Genomic DNA, 23670 nt, shown 5'->3' with positions numbered 1-23670 from the left:
ATGCATAAAACTTGTATTTTCATCAATCAGTGTTTTTCTGGATCAAACGCGCCAAATAAATGGACATTTTGGATTTATATCGACGGAATGAATTGAACAAAATGACCATTTGTGATCTGGGACATATTGGAGTGCCAAAAGAAGAAGCTCGTCAAAGGTAATGTCACGACTTCCGCTGAGGTTGGCTCTCCTGCCCGTTCGGGCTGTGCTCGGCGGTCGTCGTCACCGTCCTATTAGCCACTACCGATCCCTTTTCGTGTATCTGTTGGTTTTGTCTGATTGTTTTCACCTGTGTGTTAGTTAATTAGTATCTGTATAATATGTAGGTTGTCCCGCCCTTGTTTTGTGCGGGATTGTTTGTTTTGTCATTTAGTTTCGTCTGTCGGTGTTTTTGTGTTTATTTATTCTCCGGTTTGTCTGTTATCCTGTTTTGGATAATTTCACCCTGTTTGTATTTTGGGTTGTCCGTGTTTATTTTTGTTCACCGGAGAATAAACTACTTATCACTATTTGCTCTCTGCGCCAATCTACTCAACAAATTGGATGCAGTCTATCACAGTGCCATCCGTTTTGTCACCAAAGCTACTACCCACCACTGCGACCTGTACGCTCTCGTTGGTTGGCCCTCGCTTCATACTCGTCGCCAAACCCACTGGCTACAGGTTATCTACAAGTCTCTAAGATAAGCCCCGCCTTATCTCAGCTCACTAGTCACCATAGCAGCACCCACTCGTAGCACGCACTCCAGCAGGTATAGCTCACTGGTCACTCCCAAAGCCAATTCCTCCTTTGGTCGCCTTTCCTTCCAGTTCTCTGCTGCCAATGACTGGAACGAACTGCAAAAATCACTGAAGCTTGAGACCCATATCTCCCTCACTAGCTTTAAGCAAGAGGAATAGCTATGTAAGAATGCTGTTAATTGACTATAGCTCAGCATTCAACACCATAGTACCCGCCAAGCTCATCATTAAGCTTGGGGCCATGGGTCTGAACCCCGCACTGTGCAACTGGGTCCTGGACTTCCTGACGGGCCACCCCCAGGTGGTGAAGGTAGGAAACAACACCTCCACTTATCTGATCCTAAACACAGGGGCCCCATAAGGGTGCATGCTCAGCGCCCTTCTGTACTCCCTGTTCACCCATGACTTCGTGGCCACAAGTTTGCAGATGACACAATAGTAGTAGGCCTGGTTACCAACAATGACGAAACAGGCTACAGGGAGGAGGTTAGGGCCCTGGGTGTGTGGTGCCAGGAAAATAACTTCTAAGTCAACGTCAACCAAACAAAGGAGCTGATCGTGGACTTCAGGAAACAGCAGACGGAGCGGAGCATGCCCCTATCCACATCTACAGGAGCACAGTGGAGAAGGTGGAACGCTTCAGGTTCCTCAGCATTCACATTATTGACGATCTGAAATGGTCCACCCACAGACAGTGTGGTGAAAAAGGCGCAACAGCGCCTCTTCAACCTCAGGAGTCTGTAGAAATGTGGCTTGGCCCCTAAAACCCACAAACCTTTACAGATGCACAATTGAGAGCATCCTGTCGGGCTGTATCACCGCCTGGTACGGCAACTGCACTGCCCACAACCGCAAGGCTCTCCAGAAGGTAGTGCGGCCTGCCAAACGCATCACCGGGGGCAAACTACCTGCCCTCCAGAACACCTACAGCACCCAATGTCACATGAAGGCCAACAAGATCATCAAGGACATCAACCACACGAGCCACGGCCTATTCATCCCACTTAACATCCAGAAGGTGAGATCCGTACAGGTGCACCAAAGCTGGGACCGAGAGACTGAAAAACAGCTTCTAACACAAGGCCATCAGCCTGTTAAATAGCCATATTCTATTCTACTGTATTTTAGTCAATGCCACTATTTCTTAATTCCATAATTTTACTTTTAGATGTGTGTATTGCTGTGAATCGTTTTTAGGAACTACTGCACTGTTGGAGCTAGGAACAAAAGCATTTCACTACACCTGCAATTACATCTTCTAAATATGTTATGTGACCAATAACATTTGATCTATGGATGTCACATGGCTGGGCAGGGTTACAATCATGGGTGGGCCTGAGACTGCATATAGGCCCACCCACTGAGGAGCCAGGCCCAGCGAATCAGAATGAGTTTTTTCCCACAGAAAGGGCTTTTTTACAGATGGAAATACTCCACCGGTTTTCATCAACTGTACAGGTGGCTGGTCCAGATGATCCCGCAAGTGAAGAAGCCTGGTGTGGCGGTTCTGGGCTGGAGTGGTTACACATGGTCTGCGGTTATGAGGCCGGTTGAACATACAATCAAATTTTATAAAACGACATTGGAGGCGCCTTATGATAGAGAAATGAACATTCAATTCTCTGGCAACAGCTCTGTTGGACATTCCTGCAGTCAGCATGCCAATTGTGTGCTCGCTCAAAATTGAGACATCTGTGGCATTGTGTTATGTGACAGTATTGCACATTTCAGAATGGCGTTTTATTGTCCCCAGAACAAGGTGCACCTGTGTAATGATCATGTTGTTTAACCTCTTGAGTGTATGGGGCAGTATTTTGATGTTAGATGAAAAATGTACCCAAATGAAACTGCCTATTTCTCAGGCCCAGAATCTAGAATTTGCATATAATTGTCAGATTAGGATAGAAAACACTCTAAAGTTTCCAAAACTGTCAAAATATTTTTTGTGAGTATAACATAACTGATATTGCAGGCGAAAACCTGAGGAAAATCCAACCAGGAAGTGCTGGTTTAAAGGGATATCAACCAGATTCCTTTCCCTATGGCTTCCTATGGCTTCCACATGGTGTGAACAGTCTTTAGACATAGTTTCAGGCTTTTATTCTGAAAAAGGAGTGAGAAAGATCACATCGCGTCATTGGATGGCTGGGTGCCAGCAGAGTTTTGCATGCGTGAGCAGCTTGGAGCAGACGTTTTCTCTCTCACTCCTATTGAAAAAGCTACGGTCCGGTTGAAATATTATCAATTATTTATTGTAAAAACAACCTGAGGATTGATTATAAAAAACGCTTGACGTGTTTCTACGAACTTTACGGATACTATTTGGAATTTTCATCTGCCCCGTCGTGACCACTCGAGCCTGTGGATTTCTGAACATAACGCGCCAACCAAATGGAGGGTTTTGGATTTAAAAATCATCTTTATGGAACAAAAGGAACATTTATTGTGTAACTGGGAGTCTCATGAGGGCAAACATCCGAAGCTCATCAAGGGTAAGTGATCATTTTATTGCTTTCTGACTTTTGTGACCAATCTACTTTGCTGCTAGCTGTTTATAATGTTTTGTCTGCTGAGAGAGATGTCCTAACATAAACGCTTGGATAGCATTCGCCAAAAAGCTTTTTTTTAATCTGACACGCCAGGTGGATGGATTAACAACAAGCTAAGCTGTGTTTTACTATATTGCACTTGTGATTTCATGAAAATTAAATATTTTAGTATATTTGGCACTCTGCAATTCAGAGGATGTTGACGAAAATGATCCCGCTAACGGGATGGGTGCGCCAAGAAGTTAAATCAGCTTCTTGATGTGCCACACCTGTCAAGTGGGTGGATTATCTTGGCAAAGGAGAAATGCTCACTAACAGGGATGTAAACACATTTTTGCACAAAATATAATTTTTGTATAACATTTCTGGGATCTTTTATTTCAGCTCATGAAACATGGGACCAACACTTTATATGTTGCGTTTATATCTTTGTTCAGTATATTTTGTCGCACTTTCGAGCCCTGGAGCGCCGGTCTCTTGTAATCCCAGGGCATAGTTTCACATTTGAACAAATAAACAGGTCTCTAATATATCACTATGTCAAATAAGTGTAATTCCGCATGCGTGCATTTTCTCTCTTTGCGCCAGCGGAATTTCATGGTCTCTCCACCACGCCAAATTGTCTATCCTTTCATGTAAATTCGAGTCCGTGTAGCCAGCACAGAGAATACATGACCAGCTCGTCCATTTTGTAAAATTTGCTCAGCTGTGTGTTCTAAATATGATGTAGTTTAACCTGTGCTTACCTGGCATTGTTGTCCAGACATAGGTACTCCCGGGGGTCTGCAGCACTTGCGTTGGTGGTCTTTACACCTTTATCAATGAAGAGCCCAGCCTGGGTAACACAAACCGGTATGGGAACCACTGTCACAAGTACGGACTTAAAGGCACAATGCATTTGTTTGTCAGCCAAAAAGAACCCCCCAGCCCCCCCATAGAGTCAGTTTTACACATGAGTTTAACAGTAGCAGCTCTGTGAATTGCCATATGTCTGGGGTTTAAGGGTGTTTGTATATGCAGTTCAAGTGTGAATGCAATGCAACGAGACAGCATTACCAGGGGTATATAATTGGAGCATAGTCTTGAGACTGTAAGCACACTCCTTATGAGACAGGCACTTCTGGTCAGTGGACAAGGGCTCTCAGTTCACCTGACCTAATTTATTGAGCCAGAGAAACAGAGGCCTATTGTAAAGGCTAGTGTGTGCATGTCTGTGTGTGCACACTTATGTGGCGAGTGAGGTAAGTGTGTGAGCGTGTAAGTTTTGTGGCTTTGAGTAAGAGCTGGAAAACTGTATGAAATCAGACAATTGGAAGCGCTCTTACTAGTATGTACAGTTGAAGTCAGAAGTTTACATACACTTAGGTTAGAGTCATTAAAACTCGTTTTTCAACAACTCCACAAATTTCTTGTTAACAAACTATAGTTTTGGCACCTACTTTGTGCATGACACAAGTAATTTTACAAACAATTGTTTACAGACAGATTATTTCAGTGTATCACCATTCCAGTGGGTCAGAAGTTTACATACACTAAGTTGACTGTGTCTTTAAACAGCTTGGAAAATTCCAGAAAATGTCATGGCTTTAGAAGCTTCTGATAGGCTAATTGACATCATTTGAGTTAATTAGAGGTGTCCAGTTGGATGTATTTCACGGCCTACCTTCAAACTCAGTGCCTCTTTGTTGACATCATGGGAAAATCAAAAGATACCAGTCAAGACCACAAAAAATAAAATTGTAGACCTCCACAAGTCTGGTTCATCATTGGGAGCAATTTCCAAATGCCTGAAGGTACCACGTTCATATGGACAAACAATAGTACGCAAGTATAAACACCATGGGACCACGCAGCCGTCATACCACTCAGGAAGGAGTTCTGTCTCCTAGAGATGAACGTACTTTGGTGCAAAACATGCAAATCAATCCCAGAACAACAGCAAAGGACCTTGTGAAAATGCTGGAGGAAACAGGTACAAAAGTATTTATATCCACAGTAAAACGAGTCCTATTACGACATAACCTGAAAAGGCAGCTCAGCAAGGCAGAAGGCATTGCTCCAAAACCGCCATAAAAAAGCCAGACTACGGTTTGACCTAAAACAGGGAATTTTTACTAGGATTAAATGTCAGGAATTGTGAAAAACTGAGTTTAAATGTATTTGGCTAAGGTGTATGTAAACTTCCGACTTCAACTGTATATGTGATCCCTGCAGGAATTGAACATCAAAACCTTGGCGCTGCTAGCGCCATGCTTTTACCAGCTAAGCCACATAGAACCGCAGTGTGTTTGTCTTTCACACAGTGCTGCCAGTGAGTGGTACCTTAAAGTTGGAGTGCACCCGGTTGTTGTAGAAGATCCCCAGAGGGGTCAGCTCTGCCCGGGTCTCTGGAACCAGCCCATGAGAGTCCCCTGTGGAAGAGCTGTGGAACACATACCATATCCCAGCATCCTTTAGGATGACATGAGGGAGGGGTGGCAGAGAAGGGAGAAAAAGGAGAAGGACAAAACAAAGGCAACAGTAAACATGTCGTCCCCTACGAATGACGCAGCGCCCCCCTCCTTCAGCCAATCAGTGTCATTTTGTAAATGTCAGATGTCTTTGGCATCATTCACCCAAGTTGTGTCAAAATCGGGCCAATGGTGTCTGAGATATCACGTGACTCCTCAATTGGAGTCTGAGATATCACATGTGACTCCTGGAGCAGGTTGAGAGCTTCAAGTTCCTTGGTGTCCACATCACAACAAACTAATACGGTCCAAGCACACCAAGACAGTCGTGAAGAGGGCACGACAAAACCTATTCCCCTTCAGGAGACTGAAAATATTTGGCATGGGTCTTCAGATCCTCAAAAGGTACTACAGCTGCACCATCGAGAGCATCCTGATTGGTTGCATCCATGCCTGGTATGGCAACTGCTCGGCCTCCGACCGCAAGGCACTAACAGAGTAGCGGTCGACCGATTAATCGGAATGGCCGATTAATTAGGGCCGATTTCAAGTTTTCATAACAATCGGAAATCGGTATTTTTGGGCGCTGATTTGCCATTTAATTTTTTTAGACCTTTATTTAAATAGGCAAGTCAGTTAAGAACACATTCTTATTTTCAATGACGGCCTAGGAACGGTGGGTTAACTGCCTCGTTCAGGGGCAGAACGACAGATTTTCACCTTGTCAGCCCGGGGGGTTTGCAACCTCACAGTTAACTAGTCCAACGCAATAACGACCTGCCTCTCTCGTTGCACTGTCTGTTACACGAATGCCGTAAGCCAAGGTAAGTTGCTAGCTAGCATTAAACTTATCTTATAAAAAACAATCAATCATAATCACTAGTTGGTTGATGATATTACTAGATATTATCTAGTGTGTCCTGCGTTGCATATAATCTGACTGTTGTATTCGGCACGTGACAAATAACATTTCATTTGAATTTCATTGTGGGGGACAATAATGTGGCTTTGACAATGAGGTGAAGAAAAAAGAATGATCCTTGAGCACTAAGACTGTCATTGAGTACTGCGCTTACACATTGACACAATTGTGCCTGAACTTGAGCAGTAGGGTAACGATGTTCAACTTTACCCCCCCAGTTCAAGTCATCATTTATTGCTGTTGATGTAAGAGTAGGAAGACAATATCTCCCCAGATCACGTGAGATGAACCGGTAAGCCACACTTTTATATCCGAATGAGTTGCTAAACCGTAAAGCTGCAGTTCGTAATAAAAAAAAGAATTTAAAAAACGAAATGCCATAAACGGCTGAGCGATGGCCTAGAGATACATAACCGCTAGAATTCATAGACGGAGCTACGGATACAAGGACTGATCATCCATTAGATCAACATTTTAATGACTGATGTCTGAGATGAGGGGAGCAATACAACCGTACCAGATAAACATCATCAGTCCCCTGCAAATTGCCATTCATTCATTAAACAGTGGTTGCTTTGGTGGGTTAGCGAACATCATTATAGTCTTACCTGGGAGCCAGCAGCAGCGTTGCTTATGAGGTTATTATTGGGGTTGGCGATCCAAAACGTAGACACTGCCCTAGAACAAACGCAAGCACACCAAGACACAAGCACACACACACAGGGAGGATGAGGGGCATTAAAGAAGGTGTCTCCAGGCATGAGTGATTGTTACTATCAGGATATATGAATTTAATATGAAGCAGAAACAGAACCCTGACTCCTGTTATCCATGGAATAATCCACCTCTCCCACATAAATCCTGTACGGGGACAGGTCTGCCAACTCACACGCGGGCATACCCACTCCTCCAAATACAGCGCCTGCTGCTCCCCAAACTGACCTCCTTTTCAACCTCCCCCAGAAACACATCCCATGCAGCGGGGAGGTTCTTATTGCAGGGACAAGACTACTACAGCCCTATCACTCTCACATAGAGGATACGATCCCTCCGTCTTCTCTCACGGTAGGCCTGTCCAATAAAGCCGCACATACACTTTATCTTACTCATTACGCACGCACGCACACACACTCACACATACGAGTGTACAAAACATTAGGAACACCTTCCGAATATTGAGTTGCACCCCCTTTTGCCCTCAAAACAGCCTCAATTCACTCTACAAGGTGTCGAAAGTGCTCCACAGGGATGCTGGCCCATGTTGACTCAAATGCTTCCCACAGTTGTGTCAAGTTGGCTGGATGTCCTTCAGATGGTGGATAATTCTTGATATACACAGAAAACGGTTGAGCGTGAAAAACCTACCAGTGTTGCAGTTCTTGACACACTCAAAACCAGTGTGCCTGGCACCATACCCCGTTGAAAGGCACTTATTTTGTCTTGCCCAATTCACCCTCTGAATGGCACACACACACGTAGTCCATGTCTCAATTGTCTCAAGGCTTTAAAAAAAAACTTCTTTAACGGGTCTCCTCCCATGCATCTACACTGGTTGAAATGGATTTAACAGGTAACATCCATAAGGGCTCATAACGTTCACCTGGTCAGTCTACTCGGTGTATACCTCCACTTTATAACTCTTTCATTTTGAGCCATTATCTTTTCAAATGTCTGCCTCTTCACTTGCTTTCCGTTCCTCTATTATTCCCCTCTGTCACTTGTTCACTCTCTCTATCCGTGGCCAGTCAAGTCTCTTCTGTGTCTTACTTGCACTCCATGCTCGGTGAAGGGGTGTAGTTCTTGTACACTTTGTCTCGGATGCTGGTGCACATGGTCTCATTGCGATCAGTGGGCAGAAGCGTTCCCGGTCGGGTCACCAAACCCAGGTTGTGGAAGAACGTATTCCGCTGCTCTATCCCGTCCTCCAGGAAGAAACAGTGACCCAGGGTGTCATAGCCTACAGTGTCCTTCACCTGGGAAATGTTTGGGAAAGGTTACAGAGAGGTGAGTAAAAAGGAAACTCTTACTGGAGCAGAGCATGAAATCAGTTTGGAGCTTAATGTTGGTCGATTCACTTCATCAACGCATGTTAGATTAATTTGTTTAAAGACCAGCATCACATGGTCCTCAAGTTCTCCGTCTCACACACACACACACACACACACACACACACACACACACACACACACACACACACACACACACACACACACACACACACACACACACACACACACACACACACACACACACACACACACACACACACACACACACACACACACACACACACACACACACAGAGAAGATGGCCATTTGAATTGTTTTCACTATTCAAATAAATTCATGACATCTTTTCTCAGATATCTGGACTGCAGGACCCTTTACTTTCATATACCCTTTACTTTCATATACCCTTTACTGGTACGATGCCAGTAAAAAGAAACCTGCTCATGTTTAAAACCCAATTCATGTAGTCCAATTCATTTAAAACATATACATTATCTCCCCAATTTCGTGGTATCCAATTGGTAGTTACAGTCTTGTCCCATCGCTGCACCTCCCGTACGTACTCGGGAGAGGCGAAGGTCGAGAGCCGTGCTTCATCCGAAACACAATTCAGCCAAGCCGCACTGCTTCTTGACACATCGCCCCTTAACCCGGAAGCCAGCCGCACCAATGTGTTGGAGGAAACACCTGCACACCTGGCGCCCGTGTCAGGATGCATTGCGTCCGGCCCGCCACAGTGGTCGCTAGTGCACGATGGGACAAGAACATCCCTGCCGGCCAAACTGTCCCCTAACTCGGACGACGCTGGGCCAATTGTGCACAGCCCCATGGGTCTCCCAGTCGCGGGCGGCTGTAACAGAGCCTGGACTCGAACCAGGATCTCTAGTGGCACAGTAAGCTTTGTGATGCACTCGGGATGCTTACAGTCCCATTTTTACCATGTCCTTGTCGAGATGAGCCTTTTATATCTCCCATGTACATGCCGGCAAGTTTAGAAGTGAGAGTAGACGTGGGTCGACATCTATTTTCATTCAATCCATTGAATATATACCATTACAAAAGGCAGGTCCTAAGAAACATTATGAGATCAATGAAATAATTGAAAGGCATACCTTAATTATGTTACTGGCAGCACCATGCACATTAAATCAATAGGCCTAGTTATTTTGTTAATTGAACAGACCAGACACACTTAGACTACCCTGATCACAATTAACACACGTATATTTTATAATAAGCTAAAAATATGAAATAATAAAATACAAATCATATTTTTCCCACACAACCAAATGTCATAGTACCCGCAAAACACCAGTCTAAACGTCAACAGTGAAGAGGCGACTCTGCGATGCTGGACTTCTAGGTAGAGTTGCAAAGACCAGGCCATATCTCAGACTGGCCAATAAAAAGAAAAGATTAAGACGGGCAAAAGAACACAAGACACTGGACAGAGGAACACTACCTAGAAGGCCAGCATCCCGAAGTCACCTCTTCACTGTTGACATTGAGACTGGTGTTTTGAGGGTACTATGTAATGAATCTGCCAGTTGAGGACTTGTAAGGCGTCCGTTTCTCAAACGAGACACTCTAATGTACTTGTCCTCTTGCACAGTGGTGCACCAGGGACTCCCACTCCTCTTTCTATTCTGGTTAGAGCCAGTTTATATGACAGCGGTTCCACACATTCCTGTGACACAAGTGTAGAAAAAATATTATTTGCATTATATTCTGTTATATTAAATCAATTTGTATTTGTCACATGCGCCGAATACAACAGGTGTAGAGCTTACAAGCCCTTAACCAAGAATGCAGTTTTAATAAAATAAATAAGTGTTAAGTAAAAAATAAACAGTAACAAATAATTACTAAAGAAGAGCAGTAAAATCACAATAGCAAGACTATATACAGGGGGTACCGGTACAGAGTCAATGTGCGGGGGCACCGAGGTAATATGTACATGTAGGTAGAGTTAAAGTGACTATGCATAGATAATAAACAGATGACCAGCAGCATAAAAGAGGGGGGGGCAATGCAAATTGTCTGGGTAGCCATTTGATTAGAGGTTCAGGAGTCTTATGGTTTGGGGTAGAAGCTGTCTTTTGGACCTAGACTTGGCGCTCCGGTACCGCTTGCCGTGCAGTAGCAGAGAGAACAGTCTATGACTAGGGTGGCTGGAGTCATTGCTAATTTTTAGGGCTTTCCTCTGAATCCACCTGGTATAGAGGTCCTGGATGGCAGAAAGCTTGGCCCCAGTGATGAACTAGGCCGTACGCACTACCCTCTATAGTGCCTTGCGGTCGGAGGCCGAGCAGTTGCCATACCAGGCAGTGAGGCAACCAGTCTCAATGGAGCAGCCCTCTTCACAACTGTCTTGGTGTGTTTGGACCATGATGGTTTGTTGGAACTTGAAGCTCTCAACCTGCTCCACTGCAGCCCTGGCGATGACAATGGGAGCGTGCTCGGTCCTCCTTTTCCTGTGGTCCACGTCATCTCCTCACATTGAGGGAGAGGTTGTTGTCCTGGCACCACACGGTCAGGTCTCTGACCTCCTCCCTATAGGCTGTCTCATCGTTCAAGGTAATCAGCCCTACCACTGTTGTGTCATCGGCAAACTTGATGATGGTGTTGGAGTTGTGCCTGGCCATGCAGTCATGAGTGAACAGGGAGATCTTGTATGGAGCCCCACACCGAGGGTGATTGACCGTCATCTTGAACTTCTTCCATTTTCTAATATTTGCACCAACAGTTTACTTCTCACCAAGCTGCTTGCCTATTGTCCTGTAGCCCATCCCAGCCTTGTGCAGGTCTACAATTTTATCCCTGATGTCCTTACACAGCTCTCTGGTCTTGGCCATTGTGGAGAGATTGGAGTCTGTTTGATTGAGTGTGTGGACAGGTGTCTTTTATACAGGTAACGAGTTTGAAAAGGTGCAGTTAATACAGGTAATGAGTGGAGAACAAAGGCTTCTTAAAGAAAAACTAACAGGTCTGTGAGAGCCGGAATTCTTACTGGTTGGTAGGTGATCAAATACGTATGTCATGCAAATGAATTACTTAAAAATCATACAATGTGATTTTCTGGATTTTTGTTTTAGATTCCGTCTCTCACAGTTGAAGTGTACCTATGAGAAGAATTACAGACTTCTAAATGCTTTGTAAGTAGGAAAACCTGCAAAATCGGCAGTGTATCGAATACTTGTTCTCCCCACTGTATATTTATTAACGTTTTTTCTGTGATCGAATCAACATTATATCAGCCCCTTTTCAATGCAACAAACCAAAGCAGATCTAACTTTTCAAGAAGGAGTCTGTGATTTTGTTGTAGGCAGAGCCAGAGTGAAATTAAGTAGAGTTCTATTGGGGGGGGGTGAGCGGTCTTTCACCCGAGCAATGAGCAATGCGTGTGCTCATTTGTTGAAATTCTTTGCTAGTTAGTGAGTTATTTGCCCAGTTATAGATAGATATAGGTTAGCAAATTGGGAGTTACTGCTTCCTACAAGAGCACAAAACATGTAGGCGACATTTCAAACTGTCTTCGATCAGCCAGAAAGGTAAAAAGACTTAAAGGGGTAGTGTTGCAGGCTGCACAGACCTGTGACATAGACCTAATTAAACTCAAAACAAGCTATTATGTTCATTTGAAAATATAATAAAATGTGTTTCTTAGGACCTGCCTAAACTAATTAATAATAGATTCATTTTTGAAGGTTTAAATTCAATGGATTAATTCAAATAGAAGACCAACCACATCTGCACATCACTGCTAACACTCATCACCGGCATGTGCACAGAAGGGATAAAAGGCATATGCAGGAATGTGGTAAAGAATGTGGTAAAATGGGCCTGCTTGTAAGGGGGTCATATAAACATTGCCCACAATGTTTTACAGGCAAGATTCTGTAAATCCTATGTGAAAAAAGTGTGTGTGTGTGTGTGTGTGTGAGTGGCACAGACAAACACGAGAGTGAAAGCCAGAAAGAGAGAAGAGACACACAGACAGACAGAGACAGAGAGAGATAGAGAGAGAGACAGACAGACAGAGAGACAGACAGAGAGACTGAGACAGAGAGACACACACAGGGGGGGAGAGACAGAGAGACACAGCGGGAGAGCTGCGCCAGCTAGGTTAGCTGGCTAAAGTAGAAATGCTAATTGAGGCTATTTTGCTGCGCTACCAGTCCTTGTCTAAAACAACTCCTTTCATATGAAACAACAGCCTACCTTGTTGGTTGACCATTGTAGCCTACTCCTCATTTAGTCAATTTAATTCCGTCATTTTAATTCAGCTCTGCATTGATTAGAAATCTCCCACTTTACTTGTTACACATGGAGCCTCAATGTAGAGCCATTTTGATTGACCGTCATAACAACAAGCTTCACATGTGAAACGTGTGTAGGCTACCGGTGTGTCTTTATGGGGTGCACTCAGAAAGAAAGTCAGAAAACTAGGCCTAGGCTATTAAAAACAATGAATACTCTCCCAAGTAATTGCATACTAACGTCCGTTCGGATATTCAAATAACCATGCCCATCCCTAAAACACACACACAGTCTTCGGATTTCAGAAAAGCACAATAAAAATCCTATGTATTATTATTATTATAATACACTACTGTTCAAAAGTTTGGGGTCCCTTAGAAAAACACTTGTTTTTAAAAGAAAAGCACATTTTTTGCCCATTAAAATAACATCAAATTGATCAGAAATACAGTGTAGGCATGGTTAATGTTGTAAATGACTATCGTAGCTGGAAACTGCTGATTTTTTAATGGAATATCTACATAGGCGTACAGAGGCCCAATATCAGCAACCATCAGTCCTGTGTTCCAATGGCACATTGTGTTAGCTAATTTTATCATTTTAAAATGATAATTGATCATTAGAAATCCATTTTGCGATTATGTTAGCACAGCTGAAAACTGCTGTGCTTATTAAAGAAGCAATAACACTGGGCTTATTCTTCATTAAATAGTACCCGCAAAACACCAGTCTCAACGTCAACAGTGAAGAGGCGACTCCGGGACGCTGACCTTCTAGGCAGAGTTCCTCTGTTTAGCGTCTGTGTTCTTTTGCCAATCTTAATATTTTATTTTTATTAGCCAGTTTGAATTATTTGTTTCTGGCCATTTTGAGCGTGTAATCGAATCCACAAATGCTGATGCTCCAGATACTCAACTAGTCCAAAGAAGGCCAGTTGTAATTGCTTCTTTAATCAGCACAACAGTTTTCAGCTGTGCTAACATAATTGCAAAAGGGTTTTATAATGATCAATTAGCCTCATTAAAATGATAAACTTCGATTAGCTAACACAACGTGCAATTGGAACACAAGAGTGATGGTTGCTGATAAAAGTAGATATCCCATTAAAAATCTGCCATTTCCAGCTACAATAGTCATTCACAACATTAACAATGTCGACACTGTATTTCTGATCAATTTGATGCCATTGTAAAATTGACCCAAAAAAAAGTGCTTTTATTTAAAAAACAAGGATATTTCTAAGTGACCCCAAACTTTTGAACAGTAGTGTACGTGCACACACACTGACCAGCAGGCCGTTGGTGGCGTGGATGGTAATGCAGCGGGAGAAGGAGTGGTGGATGGAAAGGCCGTCCACGTAGGTTGGTTCCCGGTAGCCCCCTCGTCGGTCCACGTCCCCGCAGCGGTGGAAGTGGACTGGGTAGCGGCCCTTCTTCTGCTGCCCCATGTTCCTCAACTCCACGTGGGACAGGTGCACCGAGGTAAAATTCCCAAATATCTGAGGAGAAATGGGATAGAGGAGAGAGCGCGAAGAGTACATTTCTCTGTGTATCATATTATGTTTACACACACACAAGTCTGGATACACCTACCAATTCAAGGGTTTTGCTTATATATACTATTTTCAAAATTGTAGAATAATAGAAGACATCAAAACTATGAAATGCCACATATGGAACTAAATAAGTATATTTTTACATTTTAGATTATTCAAAGTAGCCACCCTTTTCACACTCTTGGCATTCTCTCAAACAGCTTAACCTGGAATGCTTTTCCAACAGTCTTGAAGGAGTTCCCACACATGCTGAGCACTTGTTGGCTGCTTTTCCTTTACTCTGCGGTCCAACTCATCGAAAACCATCTCAATTGGGTTGAGGTGATTGTGGAGGCCAGGTCATCTGATGGAGCACTCCATCACTCTCCTTGGTCAAATAGCCCATAAAAAAGCCTGGAGGTGTGTTTTGGGTCATTGTCCTTTTGAAAAACAAATGATAGTGGGACTAAGCGCAAACCAGATGGGAAGGGGTATGACCGCAGAATGCTGTGGTAGCCATGCTGGTTAGATGTGCCTTGAATTCTAAATAAATCACTGACATTGTCACCAGCAAAGCACCCCCACGCCATCACACCTCCTCCTCCATGCTTCACGGTGGGAACCACATATCCAGAGATCATCCATTCACCTACTCAGCATCTCACAAAGACACGGCTGTTGGAACCAAAAATCTCACATCTCACAAATTTGGGCATTTAGATTATCACTGGTCAATTGTCCATTGCTCGTGTTTCTTAGCCCAAGCAAGTCTCTTTTTCTTGGTGTCCTTTAGTAGTGTTTTCTTTGCAGCAATTCGACCATGAAGAACAGTTGATGTTGAGATGTGTATGTTACTTGAACTCTGTGAAGCATTTATTTGGACTGCAATTTCTGAGGCTGGTAACTCTAATGAACTTATCCTCTGCAGCAGAGGTAACTCTGGCTCTTCAATTTCTGTGGCGGTCCTCATGAGAGCCAGTTTGATCATAGCACTTAATGGTTTTTGTGACTGCACTTGAAGAAACTTTCAATGTTCTTGAAATGTTCCGGATTGACTGACCTTCATGTCTTAAAGTAATTATGGACTGTCATTTCTCTTTACTTATTAGAGCTGTTCTCGCCATAATATGGACTTAGTCTTTTACCAAACATGGCTATCTTCTGTAGACCACCCCTACCTTTAACAACACAATTGCATTAAGGAAAGAAATTCTACTATTTAACAAAGCACACCTGTTAATTGAAATGGATTCCAGGTGACTACCTCAGTTTAGAAAATAGTTTAAAAATATATATTTAAAAACAACTGGAATGAGTAGGTGTGTCCAAACCTTTGACTAGTACTATTATGATAGAATTGATCTATTGGCTGCTATATTTTACAGTTACAATTGACATCTGTTGAAGAATGGAAAAACATGCATGTTATTACAGTTGAAGTCAGAAGTTTACATACACTTAGTTTGGAGTCATTAAAACTGTTTTTTTCAACCACTCCACAAATGTATTGTTAACAAACTATAGCTTTGGAAAGTCAGTTAGGACATCTACTTTGTGCATGACACAAGTAATTTTTCCAACAATTGTTTACAGACAGATTATTTCACTTATAACTCACTGTATCACAATTCTAGTGGGTCAGAAGTTTACATACACTAAGTTGACTGTGCCTTTAAACAGCTTGAAAATTCCAGAAAATGATGTCATGGCCTTAGAAGCTTCTGATAGGCTAAATGACATCATTTGAGTCAATTGGAGGAATACCTGTGGATGTATTTCAAGGCTTACCTTCAAACTCGGTGCCTTTTTACTTGACATCAAGGGAAAATCAAAATAAATCAGCCAAGACCTCAGAAAGGCGTGTTCTGTCTCCTAGAGATGAATGTACTTTGGTGCGAAAAGTGCTAATTAATCCCGGAACAACAGCAAAGGACCTTGTGAAGATGCTGGAGGAAACAGGTACAAAAGTATCCATATCCACAGTAACACGAGTCCTATATCGACATAACCTGAAAGGCCACTCAGCAAGGAAGAAGCCACTGCTCCAAAACCACCATAAAAAAAGCCAGACTACGGTTTGCAACCGTGCATGGGGACAAAGAGGGTACTTTTGGAGAAATGTCCTCTCGTCTGATAAAACAAAAATAGAACTGTTCAGCCATATTGACCATTGTTATGTTTGGAGGAAAAAGGGGGATGCTTGCAAGCTGAAGAACAACATCCCAACCGTCAAGCAGGAGGGTGGCAGCATCATGTTGTGGGGGTGCTTTGCTGCAGGAAGGACTGGTGCACTTCACAAAATAGATGGTAACATGAGGAAGGAAAAATATGTGGATATATTGAAGCAACATCTCAAGACATCAGTCAGGAAGTTAAAGCTTGGTCGCAAATGGGCAATGACCCCAAGCATACTTTCAACGTTGTGGCAACATGGTTTATGGACAACAAAGTCAAGGTATTGGAGTGGCCATCACAAAGCCCTGACCTCCATCCTATAGAAATGTTTTGGGCAGAACTGAAAAAGCGTGTGCGAGCAAGGAGGCCTACAAACCTGACTCAGTTACACCAGCTCTGTCAGGAAGAATGGGCCAAAATTCACCCAACTTATTGTGGGAAGCTTGTGGAAGGCTCCCCGAAACATTTGACCCAAGTTAAACAATTTAAAGATAATGCTACCAAATACTAATTGAGTATATGTAAACTGACCCACTGGGAATGTGATGAAAGAAATAAAAGCTGAAATAAATCATTCTCTCTACTATTATTCTGACATTTCACATTCTTAAAATAAAGTGGTGATCCTAACTGACCTAAGACAGGGAGATTTTACTAGGATTAAATGTCAGGAATTGTGAAAAACTGAGTTTAAATGTATTTGGCTATATGTAAACTTATGTAAACCTCTGACTTCAACTGTATGTATTCATCAGAAAAAAGAATGTACGTAACACATTATACAGGGCAAATATTTTGCTTATGCAACACGGACAAAGATAATGTGTGTGAGGGAGGAGTGTATGAATCAGGAAGTGTATACGTCAGTCTGAGTTGTGTTAGTGTTCAGCCCAGGGGGAGGTTGGATGAAATAAAGAGTACAATACTAAACACAAAACATGAAGAGTGGGGAGAGTTGTTCTCCAGGGCTCTCTCTGAGTGGTGCGTGGGTTGTGTTCATTAGGGCATACAACGGAAAACCAAAAAATTATAATTGCAACCAGAAATGAAAACAGACTGAAACAGTCCCTCCCTGTTTCAGTCTGTTTTATTCCATTTGGTGCCGAATCAACATCTCCCTGCTGTGGCAGATCATGTGTGAATGCAGAATGGCCTCACTCATCAGTGCCTGCTTTATGCTCCAATGACCCTCTGCCACAGCAATATGGGAAGTTTCAACATGATTACACCAGACTGAATGGCATTAAATAAGCAGATGAACTCCGGCTGAAATGCACAGGGCAGGCAGGCCGAAGATTCAACACAGACCCTATACTCACAGTTACACACAGGTACATAAGCACTCAGACACACACCTTAATGTGTCCGCCGTACGTGTCGTGGCCAAAGAACTGGCACCAGTTGTTTCCATAGCAGGCGTTTTCCATCTCCCCATAGATGAGTATGTTCCTGCTGAGCATTGCTACCTCTGCCCGCATGTCCACGCCGTCCACAATCTCCCCCACATGGCCAAACTGGGGCCTCCCTGGGGGTGCGGGGGTGAAGAAAACACATACTTTTTTATAGCATGTACCAGTGTCATATCAGTAAAAGCAACAATTATTTGCTGTATGTAAACACTTAAATATATGTCTACGGTGTTCATATTAACAACAGTCAGCCAAATATATGATTGCCATGATACAGTAGGTCTGCCAACCTCATTTGTGCGCACACACACACACACACACACACACACACACACACACACACACACACACACACACACACACACACACACACACACACACACACACACACACACACACACACACACACACACACACACACACACACACACACACACACATGCTGGAAACTGGTTCTCTGGTAACAAAACACGAGGACATTTTTTTCTGGTTGCTATTGCTAAAAACACTAATTCAATTCTACGATATACAATCTGACCATGGCGTAATTGCAACCAGTTTTGCTCGCTGGGCTTGTGACACCATGGACAGTTTATAAACAGGACTGGCATCCTCACTCACACAGCAGAAAACAGGGGGAAGGAAGGAGGGAGGGAGTGAAATATATAATTGAGCAGCACCATCCCCTGATGGAAAAAAAACAAGTACTGTCCTCGTCTTTTCCCAAGGGCCATATATAGAAGATGTGAAATGAAAAACCAATGCTCAGAATATAGAAATAAATCATGATTCTTATTTTTATAATCATACAGATGTTGGCTCTTAATTTGATCACACAGTGTTGCAGAATTTTTTTCCTGCAATACAGGACATTTTAAACTTGTAGCATAGTTGAGGTTTAAAAAGGCTAAAATTTTGTAATTTCCAGACTTGACTTTCCCTTACGAAAAAATGTATCAACTACTAGAAAAAACGTCCACATAATAATTCACATTTCCTGTTGCTGCAGGATTATTTTCCTGCTGTAGCAAACCGGCTCAAATTAAGATCCTACATCTAAAAAAAATAATAAATAATAAATCACAGCAGTAATACTCAATATGAGCATTCATGAATGTACAAACACCCCTTTCGTTTTCGCTCACCTTGAACCCTGACCTGTCTGCTGGTGCAGCTCGGGCATGGGAGGAGGGTGAACTCCTCTGCCTGATGCATGGAGTAGTCAGTACTGGCAACCACAACCTGGTTCCCAGGTTGCCAAGTGCTTACATCATCTTGCAGGTTCAGGACAACCTGGTCCACAGCATCAACCTGGAAGCCAGATATGGGAAAACCTGGAAGACCAAAGAATAGGTGGTATAAGATCCGTTGCATAAGCGGTTTTCTACAGCATATCAAAGAACTAATGGCGGGAACAGGATCTAGAGTCACGAAAAGTCATATTTAAATCAAAAAAGTGCCTTCGGAAAGTATTCAGACACCTTGACTTTTTCCACATTTTGTTACATTACAGCCTTATTCTAAAATTCCCCTCATCATTCTACATTGAAATGTTTGCTAATTTATGAAAGATAAAAAAACAAAAATATTACATTTACATAAGTATTCAGACCCTTTACTCAGTACTTTGTTGAAGCACCTTTGGCAGCGATTACAGCCTTGAGTCTCCTTATGACGCTACAAGCTTGGCACACCTGTATTTGGGTTCCTCCCATTCTTCTCTGCAGATCCTCTCAAGCTCTGTCAGGTTGGATGGTGAGCATCGCTGCACAGCTATTTTCTGGTCTCTCCAGAGATATTCGCTCGGGTTCAAGTCCGGACTCTGGCTGGGCCACAAGGACATTGCGAGACTTGTCCCAAAGCCACTCTTGCGTTGTCTTGGCTGTGTGCTTAGGGTTATTGTCCTGTTGGAAGGTGAACCTGAACCTGCTTAGGACCTGAGACTGGGGCGTTCATCAAGGATCTCTCTGTACTTTGCTCCAGTCATCTTTCCCTCGATCCTGACTGGTCTCCCAGTCCCTGCTGCTGAATTCCCCCCCCCCCCCAACAGCATAATGCTGCCACCACCTTGCTTCACCGTAGGGTTGGTGCCAGGTTTTCTCCAGACATGACACTTGGCCTTCAGGCCAAAGAGGTGAATCTTGGTTTCATCAGACCAGAGAATCTTGTTTCTGATGGTCTGAGGGTCTTTAGGTGCCTTTTGGCAAACCCCAAGCAGGCTGTCATGTGCCTTTTACTGAGGCTTCCGTCTAGCCATTCTACCATAAAGGTCTGATTGGTGGAGTGCTGCAGAGATGGTTGTCCTTCTGGAACGTTTCCCCATCTCCACAGAGGTATTCTGGAGCTCTGTCAGAGTGACCATCGGGTTCTGGGTTACCTCCCTGACCAAGGGACTTCTCCCCCCCGATTGCTCAGTTTGGCCGGGCAACCAGCTCTAGAATGAGTCTTCTTGGTTCCAAACTTCTTCCATTTAAGAATGATGGAGGCCACTGTGTTCTTGGGGACCTTCAACGCTGCAGAAATATGTTGGTACTCTTCGCCAGATCTGTGCCTCGACAGTTCTGTCTTTGGGCTCTACAGACAATTTCTTCGACCTCATTGCTTGATTTTTGCTCTGACATGCACCGTCAACTGTGGAATCTTATATAGACCGGTGTAAAGTTTGGTTGAGGAGGAATAATAGTCTTGGGCTGTTTTTCATGGTTCGGGCTAGGCCCATTAATTCCAGTGAAGGAAAATCTTAACGCTACAGCATACAATGGCATTATAGATGATTCTGTGCTTCCAACTTTGTGGCAACAGTTTGGGGAAGGCCCTTTCTTGTTTCAGCCTGAAAATGCCCATGTGCAAAAAGCGAGGTCCATACAGAAATGGTTGTCGAGATCTGTGTGGAAGAACTTCACTAGCCTGCACATAGCCCTGGCCACATCCCTGTCGAACACCTTTAGGATGACTGCAAGCCAGGCCTAATCGCCCAACATCAATGCCCGACCTCACTAAAGCACTTGCAGCCATGTTCCAAGTAGTGGAAAGTCTTTTCAGAAGGGTGGGCTGTTATAGCAGCAAAGGGGGGCCAACTCCATATTAACGCCCTCATGATTTTCAAATAAAAAATATAATTTTATTTGTCACATGCGTCGAATACAACAGGTGAAATACTTATTTAAAAGCCCATATCTAACAATGCAGTTGTTAGTGTATTTACTAAAAGAAACTGAAGTAAAAAAATATATATTTTTTTAAATAGCTAAATATAGGCATAGGTTAGATAAAGGTAATTGAGGTAATATGTACATGTAGGTAGAGGTAAAGTAACTATGCATAGATAATAAACAGAGCGTAAAAGCAGTGTAAAAACGTGTTGGGAGGGGTCAATACAAATAGTGTGGGTAGCCATTTGATTAGCTGTTAAGGTGTCTTTAACCTTGGGGGTAGAAGCTGTTTAGAAGCCTCTTGGACCTAGACTTGGCGGTCCAGTACCGCTTGCCGTGCGGTAGAAGAGAGCACAGTCTATGACTAGGGTGGCTGGAGTCTTTGCCCATTTTTAGGGCCTTCCTCTGACACCGCCTGGTATAGAGGTCCTGGGTGGCAAGAAGCTTGGACCCAGTGATGAACTGGGCTCTTCGCACTACCCTCTGTAGTGCCTTGCGGTTGGAGGCCGAGCAGTTGCCATACCAGGCAGTGAGGCTCATACAAAAAAGTTATAAACCATTATACCAGCAGGCTTTAAAAAGTGTGAGCCGAACTGGTTATGACGCACCGTTCTTCCATTCGCTGTAGGCTGTGACAGAGAAGCCGACCCCGTCCACAGTGGTGAAGTTCTGGTGGGCCAGCGCCTTCCCTCCTGTGTCATGGTTCTCATGTTCCCGCACGGCTTCTGAACACGAGCCATTCCCTCCACCAATCACAGATACCAAGGCCCAGGCCTGCCTATGGACAGAGACACGAGAGAGAGAGAGACACGAGAGACGAGAGACATGAGAGACGAGAGAGAGACACGAGAGACGAGAGACATGAGAGACGAGAGAGAGAGACACACGAGAGAGAGGGAGATGAGACAGACACGAGAGAAAGACAGAGAGAGAGAGACACACACAAGAGAGAGAGAGATGAGAGAGAGTGACACGAGACACGAGAGAGAGAGACAGAGACACAAGAGTGAGAGAGAGGAGAGAGAGACACAAGAGTGAGAGAGAGGAGAGAGACGAGAGAGAGAGACATGAGAGAGACGAGAGAGATAGACAGAGAGAGACGAGAGAGATAGACAGAGAGAGACGAGAGAGAGAGAGAGAGAGAGAGAGAGAGAGAGAGAGAGAGAGAGAGAGAGAGAGAGAGAGAGAGAGAGATAGAGTATAATACTATGGCTTGAGCCTTTGTATTGTCTTATAACAAGGTTTAAGGTTTATAACAAGGTTTGTTATGCTATGTCTCTCCATACATAAAATTATAAGGATGACTGACTATAAGAAATTATAAGTGGGTTATACATACTCATGACAAATCTTACAACGCATAACTGCATCATAATGTATTATACCAGCATGCTTCAAGTATATTGTTAGAGACCCATTTCGCTAAGGAGGAAGCCTCTTTACGAATGCCCCATCTTTAGCTTTTGACACAACCAAAAAGGGAAGAACGCGTTTAAAAAGTGTGTCCAAGCCCAGTGTGACAGAGCTGGCCTCACCCTGTGCACATCTCGAGGTTAAAAGAATCAATGGACTGATACAAATGGTCAAAATTCAATCAACATGTATTATGCTATCAAACAGATGGGTTGAAAGAGGTTAAAATACAGACCACGCAAAAAGGTTATTAAAGCAACAAAAATATTTTCGCAGAGCAAATAGCATCACTACAAGCCTATTTATACTTGATCTGGCAATGTGATCCGGAGGTTCCGTACAGAGGGTGTGATGCAATTGCAAAGCCTCCGAACACCAAATCAAGCTCTGTACCGCATCGCTGTGTGCCTCCCAAATTTTTTAACAATGCGATGGGCTCCATATAGTTCCGCCTTGACGGTAGGTGGAAGCAGTACGTCCTGAATAAACACAAACTCACTTCCTTGACAACAGCTCTGCGAAGCACAAGAGGTACGAATGCCCTAACTTCTGAAAAGGCCGCATCGCAGTAAATGCTGTAAGGTCAATAAAGACGTCGGAATGAGCGTTTAAATAATAAAATTGGCTTCACCTCTTCCAAGCATTTTTTCCCACTGTTGAAACAGACCACCTTTAAAGACACAAAAAACAATTAAGGTGTGGCCAATTACTAGGTGTGTCCAACACACCTGAACACACTAAAATTGACAAAACAAAACTACTGACGAATGAGGATGAAGTTGAGCGTAAATATATACATACAGTTGAAGTCAGAGGTTTACATACACCTTAGCCAAATACATTTAAAAACTTTATTTTTTACAATTGCTGACATTTAATCCTAGTAAAAATTCCCTGCCTTAGGTCAGTTAGGATCACCACTTTATTTTAAGAATGTGAAATGTCAGAATAGTAGAGAGAATTATTTATTTCAGCTTTTAATTCTTTCATCACATTCTCAGTGGGTCAGAAGTTTACATATACTCAATTAGTATTTGGTAGCATTACCTTTCAATT

At 43.3% G+C, this 23670-nt stretch overlaps 1 protein-coding gene across 1 annotated transcript in view; it reads right to left on the bottom strand.

The window, feature by feature from the left end:
• Window positions 1-23670, bottom strand: part of LOC124036091 (cell surface hyaluronidase-like) — a 79174-nt gene that overhangs the window by 30936 nt on the left and 24568 nt on the right. Inside the window, exons 5-12 of the mRNA XM_046350234.1 lie at window positions 21810-21979; window positions 19195-19383; window positions 17996-18165; window positions 14220-14429; window positions 8429-8634; window positions 7270-7339; window positions 5612-5740; window positions 4036-4124 (exon numbers count right to left, since the gene is read on the bottom strand). Coding sequence (XP_046206190.1) covers window positions 4036-4124; window positions 5612-5740; window positions 7270-7339; window positions 8429-8634; window positions 14220-14429; window positions 17996-18165; window positions 19195-19383; window positions 21810-21979 — 1233 coding nt within the window. The remainder of the gene's footprint in view (window positions 1-4035; window positions 4125-5611; window positions 5741-7269; window positions 7340-8428; window positions 8635-14219; window positions 14430-17995; window positions 18166-19194; window positions 19384-21809; window positions 21980-23670) is intronic.

Source organism: Oncorhynchus gorbuscha, linkage group LG05 (assembly GCF_021184085.1).
Source record: "Oncorhynchus gorbuscha isolate QuinsamMale2020 ecotype Even-year linkage group LG05, OgorEven_v1.0, whole genome shotgun sequence".
In the NCBI taxonomy this organism is placed as follows: domain Eukaryota; kingdom Metazoa; phylum Chordata; class Actinopteri; order Salmoniformes; family Salmonidae; genus Oncorhynchus; species Oncorhynchus gorbuscha.
Note: the sequence above shows the minus strand (reverse complement) of the source record. Positions and strands in the feature narration are given on the sequence as shown.